Source organism: Sarcophilus harrisii, chromosome 2, assembly GCF_902635505.1.
Source record: "Sarcophilus harrisii chromosome 2, mSarHar1.11, whole genome shotgun sequence".
Classification (NCBI taxonomy): domain Eukaryota; kingdom Metazoa; phylum Chordata; class Mammalia; order Dasyuromorphia; family Dasyuridae; genus Sarcophilus; species Sarcophilus harrisii.
In genome coordinates, this window is record NC_045427.1 from 155,871,038 (window position 1) to 155,893,917 (window position 22,880).

At 34.3% G+C, this 22,880-nt stretch overlaps 1 protein-coding gene across 2 annotated transcripts in view; it reads right to left on the minus strand.

Annotated features, from left to right (window-relative positions):
• Positions 1-22,880, minus strand: part of MACROD2 (mono-ADP ribosylhydrolase 2) — a 2,094,477-nt gene that overhangs the window by 633,728 nt on the left and 1,437,869 nt on the right. For both annotated transcript variants that reach the window (XM_031949176.1, XM_031949177.1), the window contains exon 8: positions 4,393-4,466. In XM_031949176.1, coding sequence (XP_031805036.1) covers positions 4,393-4,466 — 74 coding nt within the window. The remainder of the gene's footprint in view (positions 1-4,392; positions 4,467-22,880) is intronic.

Consider the following 22,880-nt stretch of genomic DNA (forward strand, 5'->3'; position numbering starts at 1 on the left):
TACCAATGTCAAATGTCACAGCTAGACCTAGAACTCAGATAATTGAATGCAAGACCAATATAGTCTTACATTTTATGTAAGACTAAGATATCTTTCAGCTAAGCCCCAAGTCATTATTTCATGATGAACTTCTAAAAGTTTACCATAGTGTTATTCTGATATCAGAGTTCATAAAATTCTGTCACTTAAACAAGTAAGGTATAATCTCTAGTTTTATATCTTGCATTATATGAAAATCAGCTTCTACAGTTTGTTTTAAAATACTGAATGAGAAGAAAAGGGGTCTGACAGCTTCCTCACAAAGCAGGCTGGGAAAGATAGCATGATACCAGGCCATTTAGCAGAGAGTAGAGGTCCAGATGTCTCATTCCACTCACTCTTTGAGGAAAAACACATTCTATGAAATTAACCCCAGAGACCAATAGACAAATACCAAATTGTTCTCTGGGGTAGTCCAATCCTGAACGTATTAGAAAAGCACTGCTTCGGCAGACTTCCAGATTTGAAGGGGTATCTCATAAGAGAAGAATGGGGGGGGGGGAGCGCTAATTTTATAAGGAAAGATATTTTTAGATGCCATAGAAAATAAAGAATGCATGTAATAGTTTGATGATGATTTAAACTGGCTCCACTAACTTCATTGCAGATGGGGACATTTGCTGCTCACTCTTCACTTCTACATCTGTACCTTTTTTATCAGCTTACTTGCCTCTAGAACAAAATTACTCCTTATGAAAAGTAAAACTATTAGAAATAATCCTGTATTGGCAGATTTTAACTGTAGACTTGGCTATGATTTTAATCACTGTTTGGGGCATTCTAAGGCCTTGTTTCTATCTGGTTGACTATTCAGTATCTAAATGTAGCCAATATAATCTGTAAATGTGTCTCTAAATTTAAAAAAAAAAAAGTTTTTAGAGTAAGAAATTTTCATTGCTGAGGGCAGAACCTGTAAATGTTGAAGGTTTCGTTTCTACTCCATGTCAAGTTTTAGCCCAAATGGAACCATGCTGCCTGTGATACAGGGACTGATAGGACCTATTCATGTAGCACATTCTGATCATTCATGATATATGTTAAAAAGCCAGAGATACCAGTTCAAGCTGTGTTTTACCTGTATAGATGCTGTTACATTAGTGCCAGAATCTTTATGTTGCCTTGAAAAATCTAAGAAGCCCTACTCTGTGACAACTAAATAAATCAGCCAGCCATCAGGCCAACTTGTTAAAGACAAATTAAGTCATGATAGGGAAAGAGAACCTGAAACACTGCCTGTGGGAACCAGCAACTCCTGCTAATGGGTGGTATGGATGGGGGAGAGGGGAAAAGTAGGGAACATACAAAGAATATCTTTAAGCTTCTTCTGGGGAATCTGGAAGCAAAAAGACCTGGGCTGGAGAAGGGTACACTTGGCACATAACCACTGAGATGAAAAAAAGATCCATCTGGTAGCTTACAATTTTAATTGATTATTCTTGTCAATTAGGTGCACTGCTCCCTTTTTTCTCTCACAACTTAAATAATTGGCTTCTCTGCCTCAGTTTCCCCATCTATAAAATGAATGGGTTGGTGCAACTTCCAAGGTTTCTTCCAACTCTAAATCAGGACTCTTGTGATGCTACTAGCATTGATTAAATTTCAGTGTCCTCTATCAAAGCTCAGTCCCTTGCCCCCTATTACTTCTCTCCATCTTGCATACATTTAGCAATTTCTTACATATACATAGATGTTTATGCTTATTACACATTTTATTATTTCCTTATGATAGCCTACTCAGATACAGAAATAATGTCAATATTGGCACTACTTTAGATAGGAAGAAATTAAGAGATCTATCCAAGTTCACATAGATAATAAGCACAGAATAGTATCTTCTTCCTTGGAATCCTATGCTCTTTTCACTGCTCTAAATTGCCTAATTAGTCTAGATCAAATGAAAACTTTATTAATTATGTAGAAAAAAAATCAAGTATCATTTCACAAAGATATTTTATTTGGTAACATGTCAAGCATAAACAATTACATGGCAAGCATCTCAACAGTCTAAGTTAAATGAGACCAAGACACCAATACCAGATTTCTGCTTTGACTGGGAAGAGTGACCAGTGAAGGAAGAAATTATGTTATGTTTATTCATCCCTTTAACCATGAAAATAATTTCTTAGAGCTATTATGTATTAGAGTTTAATAACTACAGTAGAATACAAAGTGAAAATGATGAGAATTTTCATATAGACTTTCTTTACTTACACTAATACAATGGCAGAAGTTGTTTACATAAAACAAGCTTTTTAAAGCATTTTGTGTGTGTGTATGTGTGTGTGTGTGTGTGTGTGTGTGTGTGTGTGTGTGTGTGTTGTGAGTGTTGTGGAGAGGAGGAGGTGGCAGTTGAAATAGAATTAGAAGAAAACTGACAGCATTTCTTCAAAAAAAATCTATTTTTTGTGGGCTTGATCTATAAACACACCACTTAGGATCAATTCATTGGGAAAACACTGAAGTCCATAAAAACAACATTTATATGAGTTGTCTCTTTGGAAGGCAAACAACAAAGACAATGATGACAGAAAGGAAATTGCAAAGGGAATATACTGGGAATTTCTATAAATACTGACTTTCTAAATGCCACATAATAGCAAAAGAAATCTAGCTGGGGAATTATTATTTCGCGTTAATATTAGCAAAGGAATGGCGAAGAATATAAAATTTCCTCAGGGGAGGAAATTAACAGTATAGGAATTCCCTCCACCAAAGTAGATTACCAATCCTGCTATGATTTAATAGATAAATGTAGGACATTACCTGAAGCACAGAAAAGATGAGTGATTTGCTGAGATCACAGAGTTAATGAGCATCAGTGACAAGACTTGAACCCCTTTCTTACTGACTTCAAGCTTAGAAATCATCACGAGTAGATTTTTTTGGATCTCTTTTTCCCCTCCTGTAGTATTGAAGCAATGATGGCTATAAACTGATTCCTTAACTTTTATCTGTTTTACCTCATGCGCTTCAGTAGATTTTTTAAGTGGCAGTGGCTAGGGCAGGTTAGGAGTTCTATGCATACCCACAGGAACAAAATGCAGCTAAGTGGCCCTCAAGGGGCCTGCACTCATGACCTTGGTCTTCTCAGCACTACAATTTAACAAGTGGGCTAACTAGGGCATCTATAACAGCCAGACTTAGCACATTCATTTATTTACTTATGGGGGGAGAGGGGGGAGCTCCTAAAATAGCAATTAGAACACAAATTTGACTTGTCAGATTTGCCCCTTAAAAAGGAAAGGGGAAAGCAGCTAAGAAAGCACAGCCAGATGGTTCTTCCTTCTGTTAGAATTTTCTGATGCTCTTACCTGTTTTAGAGATATGACATTGCAGCAATTAGCAGAGCATAACACCAAGACCCCTTTAAACAAAGGAAAGCACCCAGGAACATTCCATCTTAAGAGAGCACTGGAGGCCTACCTAGCTAACCAGGCATTTCCATAAAATAATACCTCCTTCCTGTATATATTAAGAAAACTAGCTTTGGTCCAAAATAACCAGGAATACAATCCTTTCATTATGATAACTGCAGAATCCTAATCAGCTCGTACAGAGGTCTAGAAAGAAAAAAAATCCTAGAAGAAAAAGGCAATAAATTGCACATCCTTTGAAATCTGCTTGCTATCATAATATGTAAATTGCCAAATGTCTGAAATTTAAGGCTCAGAGTTGCCTCCAGTTATTTTGTCACTTCCTTCCCTTCAGCATTTCTCCAGTCCAACTGCTGAATCCATCACATAAGATTGTTTTAAATGAAAAGAATAGGAGGCATGGAGACTACTCTGTTGGAAGCATTTTGTTTCATTAAAAAAAAAAAAAAATCACCACCCTGACAGCTTAGCTGGAAGAAATCCAGGACTTTTGAAATCTCCCACTAGGATCTAACATTAAGGAAATAGCTAGTTACAACTAAAAAAATACTAAAGGGAATATAAATACTAAAGGGAGTGTAGGATACCTGAAAATTAATGAATACAGAGTTTACCCTGCTTGTGAAGATGTTGGTTGTAAGAGTATTGTGAACTTTATTTGTAAGTAAATTATAACAACAAAAACAAGTCCATACCTGTTTCTTATTCAGAGCAAAATCTCTATGCAACCTTCAACAGAAAGAATCAAACCATACTGCAGTAAACCCTGTCATTCCCTATTTCTTTACAATCAATATCAATTGGTACAAGCCGATGTGATTGAGTGATATGCTACTTAGACAGTGGGTCTAAGAGGCTATAGTTCACAGCCCTGTCTAAGCACTGAGAACCACCAATGTATTTACAGAATTAATTTCAGTTTGCATTTGTATATCAAAGATCACAAGTTGTAGTCACAAGTGGATTTGTTTTTTCCTACCTCATGATGATTCCTGTTCAGCCACTCCTTGATGGTGGTTAGGGCTATGGTTGCAGCTGGCTCATTTGGAAATCCTGCATCAAGAGCAAACAAAGATCAAAACAAAATAGAATTAATCCAGTATAGAAACTGTTTTGCTCATGTGATTAGATCTTTAATAAAATCAGAACAAATTTACAGGCATTGTGAAGGACATTGTGGGGGAATATAAAGACAAATTAGACATGGTTACCACCCTCAGAGTGTTTATAATCTAGTTGTGGAGGCAGAAAAAAAAATCATTGTGAATATTATTTTTTTAAAAACAACAAAATTGTTGTTTTAATTAAAATAGCGCCAAACAATGTGAATCATCACAGGGATTGTATGATTAATTACTCAATGTACTCTATTGACAACAAGTGCTCCAAGAATTCAGAAGAGAGATTGATCACTTCTAGGCAAGAGTCATTTAGGAAGACATTAAGCAAGTGGTGGGATTGGGGCTTTATTTGGAAGGATGGGAATGATATGTATATTCAAAGAAAATGGGAGATTAAGATCATATGTGTGTGTGTGAATGTGAGCCTAGGCACACAGCCATGCTTTCCTGACAAGCACTTAAAATACTAAAATTGATTTTAGAAACAGAACCAGTCATCATTCCTGTCGCTTGATCGGAGGTTTTCATGATGAAAATGTTTTACATCTGGACCTACGACAGGGAATGCTAAAATAAAATAGGCATATTTAGTATTCTTCTCTGCAGGAATTTAGTATACTATAATATGGGAAGAAAAAAGTTTTGCAGTTTAAAAAAATAACAACAAGCCTTCTATACTATGGTAACTATTCTACCAATTCTAGTTGCCTCAAAAGTATCAAAATCACATTAAAATATGAATTACAAACTTTGCACCATTATAACTATTCATTTTCAGTTAGCTTCCACAATCAGAAGAAAGTTGTAAAGTTGTCTGCTTTTTCAGGCACAAAATCATAAAACTGTTTTATTTTGTAGCCTTAGGTGGGGAGTTGAAATAATTAATATGGAAAGCACCCTGAGGTATGGGGGTATGTGAAAATTTCTAAATTTTTTCCTGTTCTCCCTCATCTCTCTATGTCATAGTTCTACACTTGCTTTAGAGGAGAAGGTGAAGAAGGCTAACTTAAATTGGAACAAAAGAAAAGGAAAGATACAAAATAAGGGAATGGAAAAAATCCCAGTTCTGGAACCAGAGGACCTAAGTCAAAGACCACTTCTGGTCTTTTTCTTCCATATTCTATAAATATTCTAAGAATATTGTCATGAATCTGTAATCAGTCAGTCAATAAACACTTATTAAGTGTCTACTGTGCTTGCCAGGCACTGTGTCGGGCCTTGGGGATATTAAGAAAGGCCATAGACAATCCTTGGTCTTCTCAAAGAGTGGACAGCCTAAAAAGGAAGACAGCATGCAAGCAATCTTATGGATACAAACTGTAGTCAAGATAATTTGGAAATAAAGAGAGAGAAAGCACTCTCAGTAAGGGTGATCCTGAGCTACAATTTAATAGAAGCCAGGAAATGGGGATAAAAAAAGAAAGAGTTCTAGATAAGAGGAACAGCCCATGAAAATGTCTGTAGCTGAGAGATGAACCTTCCTATTTGAGAAAAGGAGACCAGTGTCTCTGAACTGAAAAATGCATGTGAGGATTCTTGGTGTAAGAAGTTTATTAATAATCATCTGCACTAATAATCAAGGTGACAATTACAATCACCTAAGGAGGTACTTTACAGACAGCAACTTGGGTCAATTATTAAGCATTTGTAAGTCAAATAACAACTTTCAAAGATTTTCAGAAACAAGTCTCCTTCCACATGTCCTTCCATTTAGCCATGTCCTAAAGCATAGAAAGTAGGGACTGGAAACTAGCAAGAGGAATAAAGTAAAAAGAAAGTTGAGTAAATGGAAAGTTTAAAGATAATATGGCTGTATTTTCATCTCAACTCTTTCTCTAAAGATAGGAAAAAGGTTTATTCAAAGTTTGGAAATCTCTCTCCATTGAAGTCTAGAAAACATTTGGAATTGGCATTTGCCTTTTTGGTGGTATATTTATTTACTAACACAGATAACCAAGTTTAACTTCAGTAGCAAAAAAAAAAAAAAAAAAAAAAAAAAAAAAATCTATTATTTCTACAACTCCTAAATGACTTTTTTGAAACAAGTACATGAGAGTCTTTATGGTATAAAAATGTATGATACACTAATTTGATGTTTAAACTTGCAATCTTTCAAGGTCACTAGGAACCATGGCTCCCCTTTGTAGGTGACAAAAAAGACCAAGAAAAGTCTTAATTTGCCTGTATTTTTCACTATGGAACATGATAGATGTACAGCCTGAGAAGCAACAAGCATTGTCTACAATTGGAACTAATAGAACTGACTAAAAAACAAAGTTAATTTAAAATATATATCTAGCTGTTGTTTTGATTTTTCCAAATAATACTCTCCCCTCCAAGTCTTTCTATCCTACAGCTCCCTATTCCTTTCTCTCCTCTTCCTCCTTACACACACAGTTTCTCCCTCTACAGTAACCCCCTTCTTTCCTTTCCATCCTTTTCTACATGGAGATGTACTCCAAATCTATCTTTTCCATTGTAGCTTCTTCCCCTATGTTTACTACTACATTTCCAAATCACTATTAGATATCTCCATCCAGATGTCCCCAAAACAACTGAAACTCAGAATGTCTAAATCATCTCCTTCCCTACTTCTTATATTTGTCCCTACACAAACTTTTATATTTTTACTAATGGCACCACCATCCACCCAATATCTCATTTTTATAACCTGAAAGAGTAATTTTCACCTGTTGCCTCTCACTCATTCCATCTATCTAATCAAATCTTATTGTTTCCATAGTATTGTCTTATCTCTCAAAGCTGGACCCTCAGTCACTCTACCTGCAATCACCGTAATCCAGACCCTCACTTTTTTTTTTTTTTTTTTTTTTGAGGAAATCAAGATTAAATGACCTTCTCAGGAACACATAGCTGCTATGTCTGTGTCTGAGGGCAAATTTGAATTCAGAGTCAACTGATTCCAAGATCAGGACACCATTCACTGTGATATTAGCTGCCTCTATTTTGTTAGCTTCTTCTCTATATCATTGCCAGAATAATTTTCTTTAATTCACCAGTATGGTTATGTCACTATTAAAAAGTATCTTTTAGTGACACCCCACTGTCTACAGCATAAAGCATTAATTCTTGACGCTGATATTCAAGGCTCTCCATAATCTAGTTCCAATTTGTTTCTTCAACATTATGTTAAACTACTTCCTTTCACATATTGGTGATTCCTGCCAAATCTTCCCTCATTCTCATCATTCCCTTTCCTGTTTCTTTGCCTTGATCATTCCATCCCATAAGTCTGCAATAGCCTCTAAATACAAAATCTGAGGGTTTTCTTGTTAAAGCAAGTTATATAAAACCCTCTGCTACTTTTATATTTTCTATTATTTTTAAAATATTTCATTGACTTTTTTTCTTTTTCTTCAAATAATTTCCCAACATCCCCTTCTTCATAAAACCTTTCCTTACAGCAAAGAAAATGAATCAGGGATAAAAAACGAAGCTATGACATACAAGAAAAAGCAACATTCTAAACTTGCAATCCACCTCCATTTTACCAAAAGGAAAATGCTTGTTTCAACACTGTTATTGTTAACTAAGACAAGTCATTTAACTTAATTTAATTTATGATATCTTTTAGTGAAGCTGTCATTTATATCACTATAGAGCATGTTCTTCCCATTCTGCTTTGTTTTCTCTGTATTGCTTTATATCAGCCTTTTCAATTTTCCTTGGATTTCTCTATTCATCATTTTTAATGAAATATGATTAATATTCACATTTTGAGAAGTCATAGACACCAACTTTGCTTCTAGTTTTTTGCTACCTTAAAAAAGTATTTATACAAAGATTTTGATTTGCAAGTAAGAGTTCCTTTGATCATTGACTTTTCTGACCAGTCCTGAGATAATTGAAACATTTCAGCAATTTACTCATTTTTGTCCTAGAATGACTAGACCAATGCACAACTTAACTCAAAATGCAGTATATCTATATCCTCACAACTACTCCAACAAGAACAATTTCTCCCTTTGATAATAGTTTTTGAATTTGATGTAAATATATTGAAATATTGGAGTTTTTAAATGTGACTTTCTCCTATTATCTTTCCTATCAAAATAATCCTGAATGCCTCCAAAAAAACCAAAACTGGCCAAACCAAACCAAACAAAATTAGGAAAAAGAGGCTATTCCATTTAAAGTAAGGATAAAAAGCATGAAAATAGGAGTATTTATCAAACCTGCTAATGATATAAATTTAATTACAAAACATTTTAAAAAGGAAGACATTTGGAAAATCCAGAATCTAAGATATGGGTAGATCAAAATATGTGCGTATATATACACACACACACACAAATATGAATACATTATATATGTACAGATTAATATGCATTTATAGTTACATATATAACTATGTCCTTTTATCAATTAAAACATTTTTATGGAGATACATAAATGCATTTAAATATATTATGTTTAACTATATCTATATGTATACATAAATATAGCTATATTTATATATAGATATATGTGTTTAAGTGCAGGTGTGTGTAAATGTGTCTACCTATATCTACACACAAACACACACACACACACACACACATATGTATGTATATACATTTACACCCATATATAGCTATATTTTTACACACCTATCTTGGATTCTCTATTTTTTCTACATGTTTTCCTCTTTATCTGCAAAGAATTTTTTGGTAGTTGAATTTATATGTATATTGGTAAGCTAATGCTTATAATCTAACATGTTTTAGCATTATTTGGGGTGGAATTTCCTTTCTTCTGTTTGTTGTTGTTGTTGTTGTTGTTGCATATACAAAAGCTGATGATTTTGTGGATTTTATGTCATTCTATTTTAATGAAATTTTTATTTGACTTTAATCAAATCAAGCCAACAAGCATTTATTAAGTGCTATTATATGCTTGGCACTGTGCTAAGTGCTAGAGTTACAAAGAAAGGTATGAAAATAGTCCCTTTTATCAAAGAGTTCACAATATAATGGAAAAGACAATGTGAAAACAATTATGTACAATCATTATTTATAAAATATAAATTGGAGATACTCAGCAAAGAAAAGGCTCGAGCATTAAGGAGGATTTAAGAAACCTTCTTTTAGAAGTGGGGGCAGAGTTGGGAGGGAAGAGGGAAAGATGATGGGAGGAAAAGAAGAAGGGAGGGAAAGAAGGAGGGAGCGAGGGAGGAAGGAAGGAGACAGAAAAGGAGAGGGAGAGAGTAAGGAGGATCACAGCTTATGTAGTGGTCCTGGAAAACTAGGAAGATGATTGGTATTTAGGATAGGAAAGTTAGGAAAAGTGAATGGGTACTTTTGGAGAGGAGGAGGAAGTGGCAGTGGGGAAAGAAGGGAAGAAAGGGGAAGAAGTCAGATAGAACAAGAACCATGACAGAGTTGTGTCAGAGAAACCTAGAGAGAAGAAAGTATTAAGTAGAAAAGGGTGATCAACAGTGTCACAGGCTAAAGAGATGTCATGAATAATGGAGATTGAGAAAAGGTCATTAAATTTATTTAATTATAACTATTATAATTACATTATTTAAGAGATAACTGATAAATTGGAGAGAATAGATTCAGTTGGATGATGAGGTCAGAGCTTGACTATAATGGGTTAATAAGAGATTAAGAGCAAAGGCAATAGAGGCATTGATCTTAGATGGCCTTCTAACTCAAGGAGTTTAGCCACACAGAAAGATAGATATGCGAAAATAGCTATTGGATATAGATAGATCAAAGGAGATTTTGTTTTGTTTTGTTTTTTCTTTGTGCTTTTTCTCAGCTTTTTAAATTGTTTTATTTCTGTAACTATTGCTTTTAGCATTGTGTCAAATAAGAGGGGACATAAAAGGCACATTTGTTTTATGGTGATATAGTGAAAAGTTTTATACTATAAATAATTATAGCTCTTAGTTTTAGATAGATTCTTTTGATCATATTAAGTCAATGTCTTTTTATCTCTATACTATTTAGTGTTTTAATAAAAAAAAAAGAAGCCTTTTTTTTGTTCTTAGTAATATAACAATGTGATATTTTTATTTTGTTTTTACTGATATAATAATATGATCTTTATTATGATTATTTATTATGTTTATAATTTTCTCAATATTGAAAGACAGTCATTTCAAATAGAGCCTTGTATCTAAAAGAATCCAAAAGAGGAGGAATTTATCACCTTTCAATGCAGCCAACTTTATTTTTGCATAGTTCTACTTGCTAAGTAATCTTTGCTTACATCAAGTTTTTGCAAATTATATCCATTCCTTGTTCTGTATAGTGACAAGAAACAAAACATGCATTATCTTTCTCTTGTGTGATAGTCCTTCAAACATTTGAACATAACTATCATGAATCCCTGGGTTTTCCATTCTCGAGGATAAATATACAAGTTCCTTCAACTGATTTTCATATGGCATGAACTCAAGGCTCTTTAACATTCTGGTCATCCTTCTTTGGATACTTTTTAGTTTGTCAATATCCTTCTTAAACGATGATGTGCAGACACTTTTAACCTGTTTTGGATTACTGCCTTCTAGGGGAGGCTGTAGGGGTAAGGGAGGGAAAAAATTGGAACACAGAGTTTTGCAAGGATAAACGTTGGAAACTATCTATGCATATATTTTTAAAATAATAAGCTTTAAAAAATTAAAAAATACATTACAAAAGAAAAATAAATGATGTGCTAAGATGGAGAGGGAAGGTAAGAAAGGAATCCTCTGAAACCTTCCCAAATTCTATCTTCAAATAACTAGAAAATCACCTCAGGATTGGTAGAGGAGCAGGAAAAAATCTGTCTCACTGGGGTGAGAGAGGAGTGAGGTCAAAGAGCAGCACAGCCACAGCCAGCTTCACATTAGAGGTCCTGCAGCGAGGCTCTAAACCTAACACAATTTACCTCTAAGGCCCCACCCTCCTGTAAATAAACAGCTTGTTCATCTTTTCTATAGAACAATAATATTCCATTACCTTCATATGTGAAAATTTATTCAACCATTCCTCAATTAATGGGCTTCTATTCATTTTTCCAATTCTTTGCTAACACAAAAACAACTGCTACAAACATTTTTGCAGATGTGGGTCCTTTCCCCTCCTTTATGGTTTTCTTGGGATACAGACCCAAGAGAGACACTGCTGTAGCAAAGGGATGCACAGTTTTATAGCCCTTTGGGCTTAGTTTCAAATTGCTTTCCAGAATGGTTAGATAAGTTTATAACTCCACCAACAATGTATAGTGTCCCAAGTTTTCCCATATCCCCTTCCATATTTATTATTACCTTTTCTTGCCATCTTAGCCATTCTGAGAGGTGGTACCTTAAAGTTATTTTAATTTGCATGGAAATCAAAATTTAAAATAAATTAAAAAAAAAAGAATGGTGTATAGATTTGAATACAATAATCCAGATAATATCTGAGGATGATAGAATAGAGTGGGACATTCATCTCCTAATTATTTGAAAATATACTTCTCTCTTTAAAAATTATTTATTTTTATTCAAGATTTTTAATTTTCAAAAGATATGCATGGATAATTTTCAACATTAACCCTTGCAAAATCTTGTGTTCCAATTTCCCTCCTTTACCCTACCTCCTCCCTTACATAGCAAATAATCCAATATATGTTAAACAAGGCAAAAATATGTTTAATCCAATATATACATACATATTTATACAATTATCTTGCTGCACAAGAAAAACCAGATCAAAAAGGAAAAAAGTGAGAAAGAAAATAAAATGCGAGCAAATAACAAAAAGAGTAAGAATGCTATCAGTTCCTACAGTTCTCTCTCTGGGTGTAGATGGCTCTCTTCACAAGATCATTGGAACTGGCCTCAATCATCTCATTGCTGGAAAGAGCCACATTCATCAGAATTGATCTTTTATAATCTTATTGTTGACATGTATGATGATCTCCTGGTTCTGTTTACATCACTTAGCATTAGTTCATGTAAGTCTCTCCAGGACTTTCTGAAATCATCCTGCTGATCATTTCTTATAGAACAACAATATTCTATAACATTTATGTATTATAACTTAATCAGCCATTCTCCAGCTGATGGGCATCCACTCATTTCCAGTTTCTTGCCACTACAAAAAGGGCTCCCACAAACATTTTTGCACATGTGAGTCATTTTCTCTCTTTTATGAGTAGAGACATTGCTGGATCAAAGGGTATGCACAGTTTGAGGGCCTTTTGGACATGAAACTATACTCTTAATGCCATCTAAATTCATAGAAGCTATTTTGGTTACCATATCACATTGTTAACTTCTACTGAGCTTGCAGTTTGCTAAAAATCCAAGATCTTTTGAAGAACAGCTGCTGTTTAACCATTCCCTCCCATTCTGTACTTCTGAAGATCATTTTTGACCCAGTGAAGAATTTAAGTGTATCTTTGTTGAAAATCTTCTAATTAGTCTCAGTCTAATGGTCTATCCTATCAAGTTCCATTTGGCTAATTACTATCATCCAATATGTTAGGTATCCCTCTCAGCGTAACATTATTTGCAAAGTTGATAAGTATTCCATGAATGCCTTTATCTAAGTCACTGATAAAAATGTTAACTAGATTACACTTTGCTTTCTTAACTCCAATACTCTCTGGAAGAAAGAAGAAATAGCACATGGATGTTTTGGACAACTAATGGAAAACTGCTATTTTTTCTGGAACAGAGAGATATGGAAAAGAAATTTGTCACCGCCATGATGTGTGCATTATTCACTCAGTTTTCCATAGTTCAAGCTTAGTATTCTTTTTAAAAATATTTTCCTCCTTGTAGAGGCTTTATTCGTGGAATTGAGGAGTAGAGATAATCTTGACTACTGACCTATGAAGACCCTTGATGATGGGGTATCCTACCGGAGCTCTAAGCAGTTTTCTACCTTTGAGGCTATTACAGATTCCATGTGGATTCTGTAATAGAGAGTTCAATTAGGAGGCAGAGACAAGCCTGAGAATGTAGCAGAGCTTATAGCAATGATAAATGTTAGGGCAGCTAGTGAAGGCCCTTTCAGGTAGTACATCCCAGAAGATGTTATTTCCTGACTTCTTCCCGGTCCAGCAATCACTTTTCAGAATCCATACCTTGGAGACTGAGGGGAAGAGGCAGTTCCATAGTGTTGTTCAGAGTAGAACAGTTTTTCCGTATGGTAGACTTTTGCTGTTTTACCAGTCCCCATTATCTTATTTCTTCCTCCCTTTCTTCCCCAATTAAAAATTATTTTACTTCATTTGGTGTATTTCTTACTTTTTAATTTTAATTTTTTATTTTTTTGCTGAGACAATTGGGGTTAAGTGACTTGCCCAGGATCACCCAGCTAGGCAGTGCTAAGTGTCTGAGGATGTACTACCTGAAAGGGCCTTCACTAGCTGCCCTAACATCTATCATTGCTATAAGCTCTGCTACATTCTCAGGCTTATCTCTGCCTTCTAATTGAACTCTCTATTACAGAATCCATATGGAATCTATAATAGCCTCAAAGGTAGAAAACTGCTTAGAGCTCCGGTAGGATACCCCATCATCAAGGGCCTTCATAGGTCAGTAGTCAAGATTATCTCTACTCCTCAATTCCACGAATAAAGCCTCTACAAGGAGGAAAATATTTTTAAAAAGAATACTAAGCTTTGCTTTCTGTTTTCCTAGTTCAATGAATGGATTGGGACTGAAGGACTTAGGACTCAAAAAGAGATCCCACTAACAAAGTTGAGAATTCTTGGAAGAAAAAAGGATGAAGATAATCTTATTTTGTTGATACATTTAGAAGTGAAGGACAGAGTCGGAGTGTTAGGAGGTATGCCTGCTATTAGGCAAAATCTTTCTACCTCCCATAGCTTTTCTGTTCTGGGGCCTTTGCAGTTTGGTATTGGGAATGTTGGTGATCTGGTCAAGAGCCAAGTCCAGAACTACGGAAAAAATAAAAAATTAAAATCAATTCTTCTGCTTCTCCTCCTTTTCTCACTAACTTAGCAACACGGCATCTACTTTCTAACTCTGTGTCTTTCAAAGTATTTGTGTTAGAAAACCATTATGAAGACCAAAACCTAGGCAAAATTGACCTTTCTAAACCATATGGTTGTTTATGCACTGAATGGTTTTATTTTCAGGTGAACAATTTTCCCTTAGTAAGAATCATCTAAAAGTGCCTCTGTCTTCAGCAGGGCACTGGCACAAAGCTGTGATAAAATACTAGCAATTTTATGAAATTGTAAATCCCCCCATAAGTTGCACATTATTTAGAAAGATATTCTGTGTGAACATACTAACCAAATTGGTACTGAATTGCTATAAATAGCCAAATAGCTTGGAAATAGTTTAAGAATCAAATTATTTTCAACTCTGGAAATTCAATGCATATCCACTTTTTAAAGTCTTCGCTCATTCTTGATTATTTTAATGAGAAAAAGTTGATGCTGTTTCCTCTCTGCATAAACATGAACAATTATAATAAAAATAACAGGCATTTATAAAGCATCTTTCTTACAAGCTATTCATCACCAAGCTATCTTAGAATGCCCTAGAGTAGAAGAGACTTTTCTCTTTGATTTTTAAAACATTAACAGTTATATCTGCTTTGTTCCAAATTGAATTTTAATGGCAGAATTGCATTTTTAAAATAACACACTAACTTTAATCTTTGGTAAATTGAAAGGCAAAAGGCCTTGTTTAAGAACCAAAGGGACAGAAAAAAACAAAAACAAAAAAACCATTTCCAGTTTCTGAATTTATGTGAAAAAAGAGTTGAAGTGAAATTGTTAAGTTCTTAAAAAATACAAAACTTCTTCCTCCACCCTACCCCCACCATATCAAGGTATGGGGACAGGTGGTATTTTGTTTTTTCTCAAAATTGCATTTGTCAGCCTCTACAGCTGCCTCCCTTCTACCTCCTTCCAACCAAAAAAGCAATCCCCAAAGCACGTGAGAATCAAATTACTTGAGAGAAATGAGCTCGAGGAGCCTTACAGTTAACGGATTGCTGGAGTAGCAGCTCAGACAATTCTGGCTAAAGGCTCAATTTCACAAAAGATAAAACAGGTGAAGTAATAAGAGCGACATTGGTCCATGTTACTGCAGTGAGTGCTGCTGCTGAATACTGAAAAGTGCAAAGGAGTGTTAGCTAGGAAACAAGGGTCCAGTGTATTCCTCGCCCACACAAGAGGCATCATCTTGTTCTTGAGTATTTTTATGTTTAATTGTAGGGAAAAAGATCCCGTTGCACATGTTTAAAGGATCAAGATGTTATATCTAGAAGCTGAAAACTAATGAAGGATTTTCCAAATGGAATTTCTTCACTAGATTCCAAGAATTGGTATGATATGGGATACCTTGATAATAAAGTGGCTTTATTATGGTGCAGTTACTCAAGGGGCAGAACCATGCTTTAATAAAAGAGAGTAAAAGGGGGAAAAAGGAAGCAGAAATTAATAAAATTGCATAGGAAGCAACAGGGAGTAAACCTGTATAAAAAGTAAGGAAAAATAAACTTATAAAGGGAATAAGGTATAAATAGGTGATAAAGGGAAATAAACTACCAGTAATAATGGACAGCAAGAAGATTTTTGGAGTAATTTGCATTGAATATGTGACATTTATATTTCTGTCACAGTTAAGTGACTGCAATTTATGCACAAAATGCTGGTGAGTCTTTTTCCAGTAGAGAAAGTAAAGGGCCTGGAGGAACAACACCTCTCCACACTCCAGGTTTTTAAGTACAATGAAGTATTCTTTTTCAAATCAAAAGGCCATTAGTGTGAAGAGAAGGAAGAAAACATATCTGAGAAGTCAGTAGGGAACACTGACCTGTATGAAAAGACTAGAAAGCAGAATGTCATGCAGAAAAAAAAGATTGAAAGAAGGACCCGAGCCTACTTAGCTCTAAGAAATGCATTTGAGGCTCTTTCTGAAGGGAGGAGAGCACTAAAAATTCTAAAGAGGAAACATCCATTTGTTCTCTAAATACTAATAATATAGTTCTACAAATGCTTTCATGTTTGAAGGCCATCCTGTAAAGTTTGGAGGATGAAAAGAATTGTGGTGAATAACTTCTTGGGCAAGAAAGTGGAGAAAACTATTTGTTAAAATCATACTACTAATGATGTTCATTGTATTTTTGGGACATTTACCTGAGACATAACAAACAGCTTCTTACTAAAAACCATTACATTGAATTCCCAATCCCTATATTTATGCACACCTGCATTTTTGATTTCCTTCACAAGCTAATTGTACAATATTTCAGAGTCTGATTCTTTTTGTACAGCAAAATAACGTTTTGGTCATGTATACTTATTGTGTATCTAATTTATATTTTAATATATTTAACATCTACTGGTCATCCTGCCATCTAGGGGAGGGGGTAGGGGGGTAAGAGGTGAAAAATTGGAACAAGAGGTTTGGCAATTGTTAATGCTGTAAAGTTACCCATGCATATATCCTGTAAATAAAAGGCTATTAAATAAAAAAACAAAAAAAAAACAAACAGCCTCTTAAATTTTTTCTAAATGGATGACTACCACCCACTTTTAGTCATTCATATGGGCATAAATGATGCTGGCAGAAGGAATCTTGAAAACACTGCCAAAGATTAAAAAGTTATGCAAAAAGAAACTCAAATCATAGAGACAGAGGTGCTGTTTTCCTCCCTCTTATACAGAAAAACAAGGAATGCTGAAAAAAAAAAGATGATTTTGGAGGAGAATAATTGATTTAAAAGACTTGTGTCTGTGAATGAAAATTGCATTTCTGGATGATAACTTAAAATCAAGAATTATAGTTTCCTAATAAGGAATAAAATGCATACTTAATAAAAGCTAATAAATTATATTTGCCAATTGTCTTAAAAATCTAATCAAAGTAGCTTCAAACTAAAGAACATAAGAAAGAGAGAGAAATACCCAAGTATATCCACCAGGTGAAATACTTTAAAGATGAGATAGAATGTAAGAATAATCACTGTTGAACAATAAGAAGCTCACATATGGCAAAATTCCCCACAAAGCTAATAGTAAAACTCATAATGCAAAAAGTCAATATTCATATATCCAAAGTTTAGACAATAAGCAAAATGAACTGGAAGTATGTTAGGGAACAAAATGGCAAATTTGACTTTATAGGATTTCTAAAATAAAATGATAAGAGATCTAAACCTGAAATGAGTATGCTATGTTCAAAAGAAACAGAATAGTTTAAAACAGGATTAAGGATGAGATAAAGTTCTATCTTGTATCTCATCCTTAAAACATGTAAATAAACATTTGGGATAAACAAAAATGACTGACTATTATCAAAGGACACTACAAATCATCTGATCACAAAGAGGAAATAAGTTAAAGACATGCTATAGTAATGATGCATTTCGATTATACAGATATTTGTTAAAGTTCTCTGACAAATCAAGTAGTGAACAGCTTGCTTTGATGAAAATTTCCTGTTTCAAAAGATGGAGGAACCAAAAAAGGAAAATTCCCGCTTTGTTTCTGATTCTCACCAGCAAGACTAGAAGGGTTGCTGGGATGGAAATTATTGAGTAGTTTCAGAAAAAAGTATCTCCTCTTAATATTTGTGATAGAAAAGAGAGGAAAGCCTGGTATAATTTCACATAAACCCTAGATTTTACCAGAGCGGATTTCAAAGGAATCAGAGGAAGGATAGGTGGGCTCCCATGAACTAAAATTCTACAGTGAAAGTCATTTGAGGAGGGATGTGAACCTCTCAAGAATGAAATTCTAAAGACACAGTAGGAAGCAAGTCCAGTGGGGAGACATGATGCTTGTCCAAGGAAGCCAGTATAATTGCACAGAAGATGGAAGTAAAAAACAAACAAACCTAGAACATAACAAAAATCAATACAAAAACATAAGAATAGTGGCAGGTATATATGTGACTCCTTGATATTATATTGTTTCATAGGAAAAGCTATGGGCAATAAAGTTTTGCTTTTTTTCTTTAAAATAATATCTAAAGAAAGAATATAATATAACAAAGGACAGAAGCATTGTATATAGTAAATAAAATGGTGATAGCTTTCAAAACAGCAGAGTTAGAGTTGGTTGATTCATTCTTGAATCATCTAGTATTTTTGCCAAGAAAACCCCAAATGTGGTCACAGAGAGTCAGATATTACTGGAAATTATTGAACAATAATGGTTAGTAAATATTTTAAAAATAAAGAAGTCATTACAAGGAACCAGTATAACGTTGTAAGAACAAGTCATGACCAACTATAAGAAAGGCTGTTGGAGGACAGGTACACTAAGGTAGAATGGTAGAATTATGAAGTGATCTACCCATTTTATAAATTGATTTGGAACTTGACCCCAAAAATCATTATATATACCCTTTGGTTCATTAATGCTACTACTAGGCTTTTAGCCCAAAAATACATAAGAAAAAGGAAAAATATTCATCTGAATAAAATATTTTTTGTTGTAGAAAAATAAAATGACTAGAAATAAATTTCATGTACATATATTAGGAAATGGTTGGACAAAATGGGTAACATAAATGTAATGGAACATTATTAGGATGTAAGAAAGGGATGTATTCAGAAAAATCTAGGAAGATTTATAGGAACTGATGCAGAGTAAAGTGACCAGAAATGAAAGATAAAATTCTATGTTAATATAAATGAGAAAGATTTAAGAACTCTGATGAACACACAAAAAATGATATCTATTGAAAATTGACAATGAAACATGCTTGGGGGAGAGATAAAGTACATTTTCATAAGTGGCCATTGTGTGGATGTGTGTGTGTGTGTGTGTGTGTGTGTGTGTGTGTGTATGTGAGTGTGACTACACTTATTAATTATAAGGAATAGGTTTTGTTTTTGAAGGGTGAGAAAAATGGGAAGAATGTTGGAGAAGTGATAGTGTGACTGAAAGAGAAATTTAAAAGCTGAAGAGAATAAATGAATAATTAAAATATTTAAATAAAAGAGAAAAGGATATTCATGTGAGAACACACATAAATACTGTTGGATTACCATATTAAATTTTAAATATAAAAAAAAAACCTTACAAGCTGCAAGTAGAAGTGGCAAAAAACAGTCTATACACAAAACATATGAACAACAGATGTTCATGGATTTATATACAATCCTCCCCTCCCCTTTTGTTTTACTTGTTATATTGATATGTTCATTTCTTTATTTATTAACTTAATAATAAAAAGAAAAAATTAAGTTCTGCTGGACTAACTTTATAAGAGGAAATTAGTCTTTGGCTGGTCAAATACTGCAGAGAAAGCATTTAAACTTTCTTGATGTTGAATATGCATAATAAAGACAGGAATGAGGTAGAAAACAGAGACCCTGTTTCTTTAGGTTAGCTTTATGTTCTGCTAAAATTAATTTGCATGCTATAACAAGGAGAACTGGGGGAATATTTAAACCTGAATTAGATCTTTATCTATAAAAGTGAACATTCATTTCTTCCCAGAAGTAAAGAGCAGAAAAAACTTAATCTTAGCCTAGCTGCACAGCCAAGAGTTCTTCCCAAATATGTCACATTTCCCAAATGTGACTTAACACAGTGAGTGGCACATAAAAAATGTGGCACTTATGAAATATTTATTGGCTGTCTTTCTATGACTAAAGAGCTAATTGGAAAGAGGTTCTAGTGTATATAAACTTTAGCAAACTGTAGCTAGGATGGTTTAAATGATCTTAAGATAATAAGCAAAGAAGAAGGGAATACCTGCAAAACTTATCTCCTGCTATTTTCCTTTTAAAGATAGAAGAATGTCAGGTTTACAATAGTACAATTAGATGGATTCGGAACTATTTTAATAATCAAATTTAAATAGTGGATTAAGTAGTGGAACTATTTTAATAATCAGATTTAAAAAGTGGAAGCATTAAATGGTACCATATCAACTCAAAAGGATATTGAAAGTGGAATACACCAGAGATTTATACTTGGCTCTATGCATTAAAACAAGCAAACAAGCAAACAAATAAAGAGTGAATGAATAACAAATGAATAAATAGCAGTTATATCCATGATTTTGATAAAAGGATAGCTGGCATCCTTGATGTCATGATGCTATGTGGGATAACTAATATACTAGCTGAACAAGTCAGGATCCAAAAAGTCATAGACTGACTGAAAAATGGGTTGAATCTGTCAAGATGCAATTTATTAATTGGATAGTCTTATGCTTACGTCCAGCAAACTGATTTTAGAAATACAAGACAAGGAATGGCTAAATAGCAGTTCATCTGAGATAGATCTGGAAGGGGTTAGTGGACTGCCCATTCAACAAGAAGATATGTGGAATGGGATTGAAGGGTTGAGATTACTTAATTCAGTGGCCTTTGACATTGTATTTTTGTTTATTTCTGGCTATTATTAGTATTTATTTTGAGATGCCAGACAATGTTAGTTCCCTCTTCCCCCTCACAGATACATTCTATGTGCTGCTATTTGGCTAAATGAACTAAAACTAGTTCAGAATCCTTTCTCTGGTGTGTTTTAGTATACTAAGAAAGCTTGGGCAGTTGGGGGTAGGGAGGGATAGAGAAAATGGTAAGAAAAGTTCTAGGACTGTAGCAAAACCTCTCATTGAGAGGCTTTTTGTAAGTCTCAGATAAAAGCAAGAATAACTAGAGTCTCTAGGTTAGTATTGTTATCTTTTCTAAGGTGCTTATAGAGCTACCTATTGAGGAAACAGAAGAGAGAAAAAAATCAGATGAAATTACTTTGTAGTAAAATAATATAGTCATTAGAATGTTTCTGGGTCATGTGCAAAAATGTTTGTAGCAGCTCTTTTTGTAGTAGCAAAGAATTGGAAAATGAGTAGATGCCCATCAGGGAATGGCTGAACAAGTTGTGGTATATGAAGGTAATGAAATATTATTGTCCAATAAAAAATTTTGAAGAAGCTGATTTTAGAAGGGCCTGGAAAGATTTACATGAATTGATGCTGAGTGAAACAAGCAGAACCAGGAATACATTGCATACAATAACAGCAAGAATGTGCAATGATCAACTATGAAAGACTTAGTTCTTCTCAGTGATTCAGTAATCCAAGGCAGTCCCAATAAACTTTGGACAGAAAATGCCATCTGCATCCCAAAAAATAACTAAGGAAACTAAATATAAATTAACTCATGCTATATTCACTTCTTTTTTCTGGTTTTTTTTTTCTTCTCTCTCCCATGATTTTTTCCTTTTGCTCTGATTTTTCTCTCCTGACACGATTCATAAAGCAATACGTGTTGATTGGAAGGAAGGAAGGAAGGAAGGAAGGAAGGAAGGAAGGAAGGAAGGAAGGAAGGAAAAAAAAATTTTTTTTTTTAAGGATGTTTCTTTGTGGCATTTCCCTGTGTGTCTCTAGAAGTCACAAGCACTGGATTTTGCTTATCTGAGCTGACACCTGGCTTGATTGTTAATCTTAATTGCTTGGTCCATATTTATATCTAATTTACATGTCTTCTGAAGACTGTTTATATGCTACTCTTGCCCAATCTGGCTTCAGTTTAACTCAGATACGAAAAGTTCCTGAAGCTGACCTTTTCTAATTCCTATCTTTCTTGATATCTCTGAGATTGACATTTTTGGCCATCTTCTATGGTTGAAACATCTTTTTTTTTTTTTCTCCCACAGCTCTTTACTCTTCTGGTCCACTCTATATCTTTCTAGTGAGACTCTTAGAGTTCCTTCACTGATTTGTCTTTTCATCTAAATCCTGGTGTCTTATCACACAAAAAGTATAGCACAAAAGACGTCACTGATTAAGGAAACAACTAGAGACTGGAGGACTGATTCCAATTTGGCTGGAGAGGTAGTTTTTTGCAAAGTGTAGGCATCTTTTGCAAAGATGTAAGTAAGAATCTAAAGTGGCAAATGAGTTGTAGAAGAATGGAAATTAATTCCATTAGATAGTATCAGATCAAGAATTGGAACTATGTCATTATTAATCAGAGAAATGCAAATTAAGACAACTCTAAGATACCACTACACACCTGTCAGATTGGCTAAGATGACAGGAAAAAATAATGATGATTGTTGGAGGGGATGTGGGAAAACTGGGACATTGATTCATTGTTGGTGGAGTTGTGAACGAATCCAACCATTTTGGAGAGTAGTTTGGATCTATGCTCAAAAAGTTATCAAACTGTGCATACCCTTTGATCCAGCAGTGTTACTACTGGGATTATATCCCAAAGAGATTATAAAGAAGGGAAAGGGACCTGTATGTGCACGAATGTTTGTGGCAGCCCTTTTTGTAGTGGCTAGAAACTGGAAACTGAATGGATGTCCATCAGTTGGAGAATGGCTGAATAAATTGTGGTATATGAAAATTATGGAATATTACTGTTCTGTAAGAAATGACCAACAGGATGATTTCAGAAAGGCCTGGAGA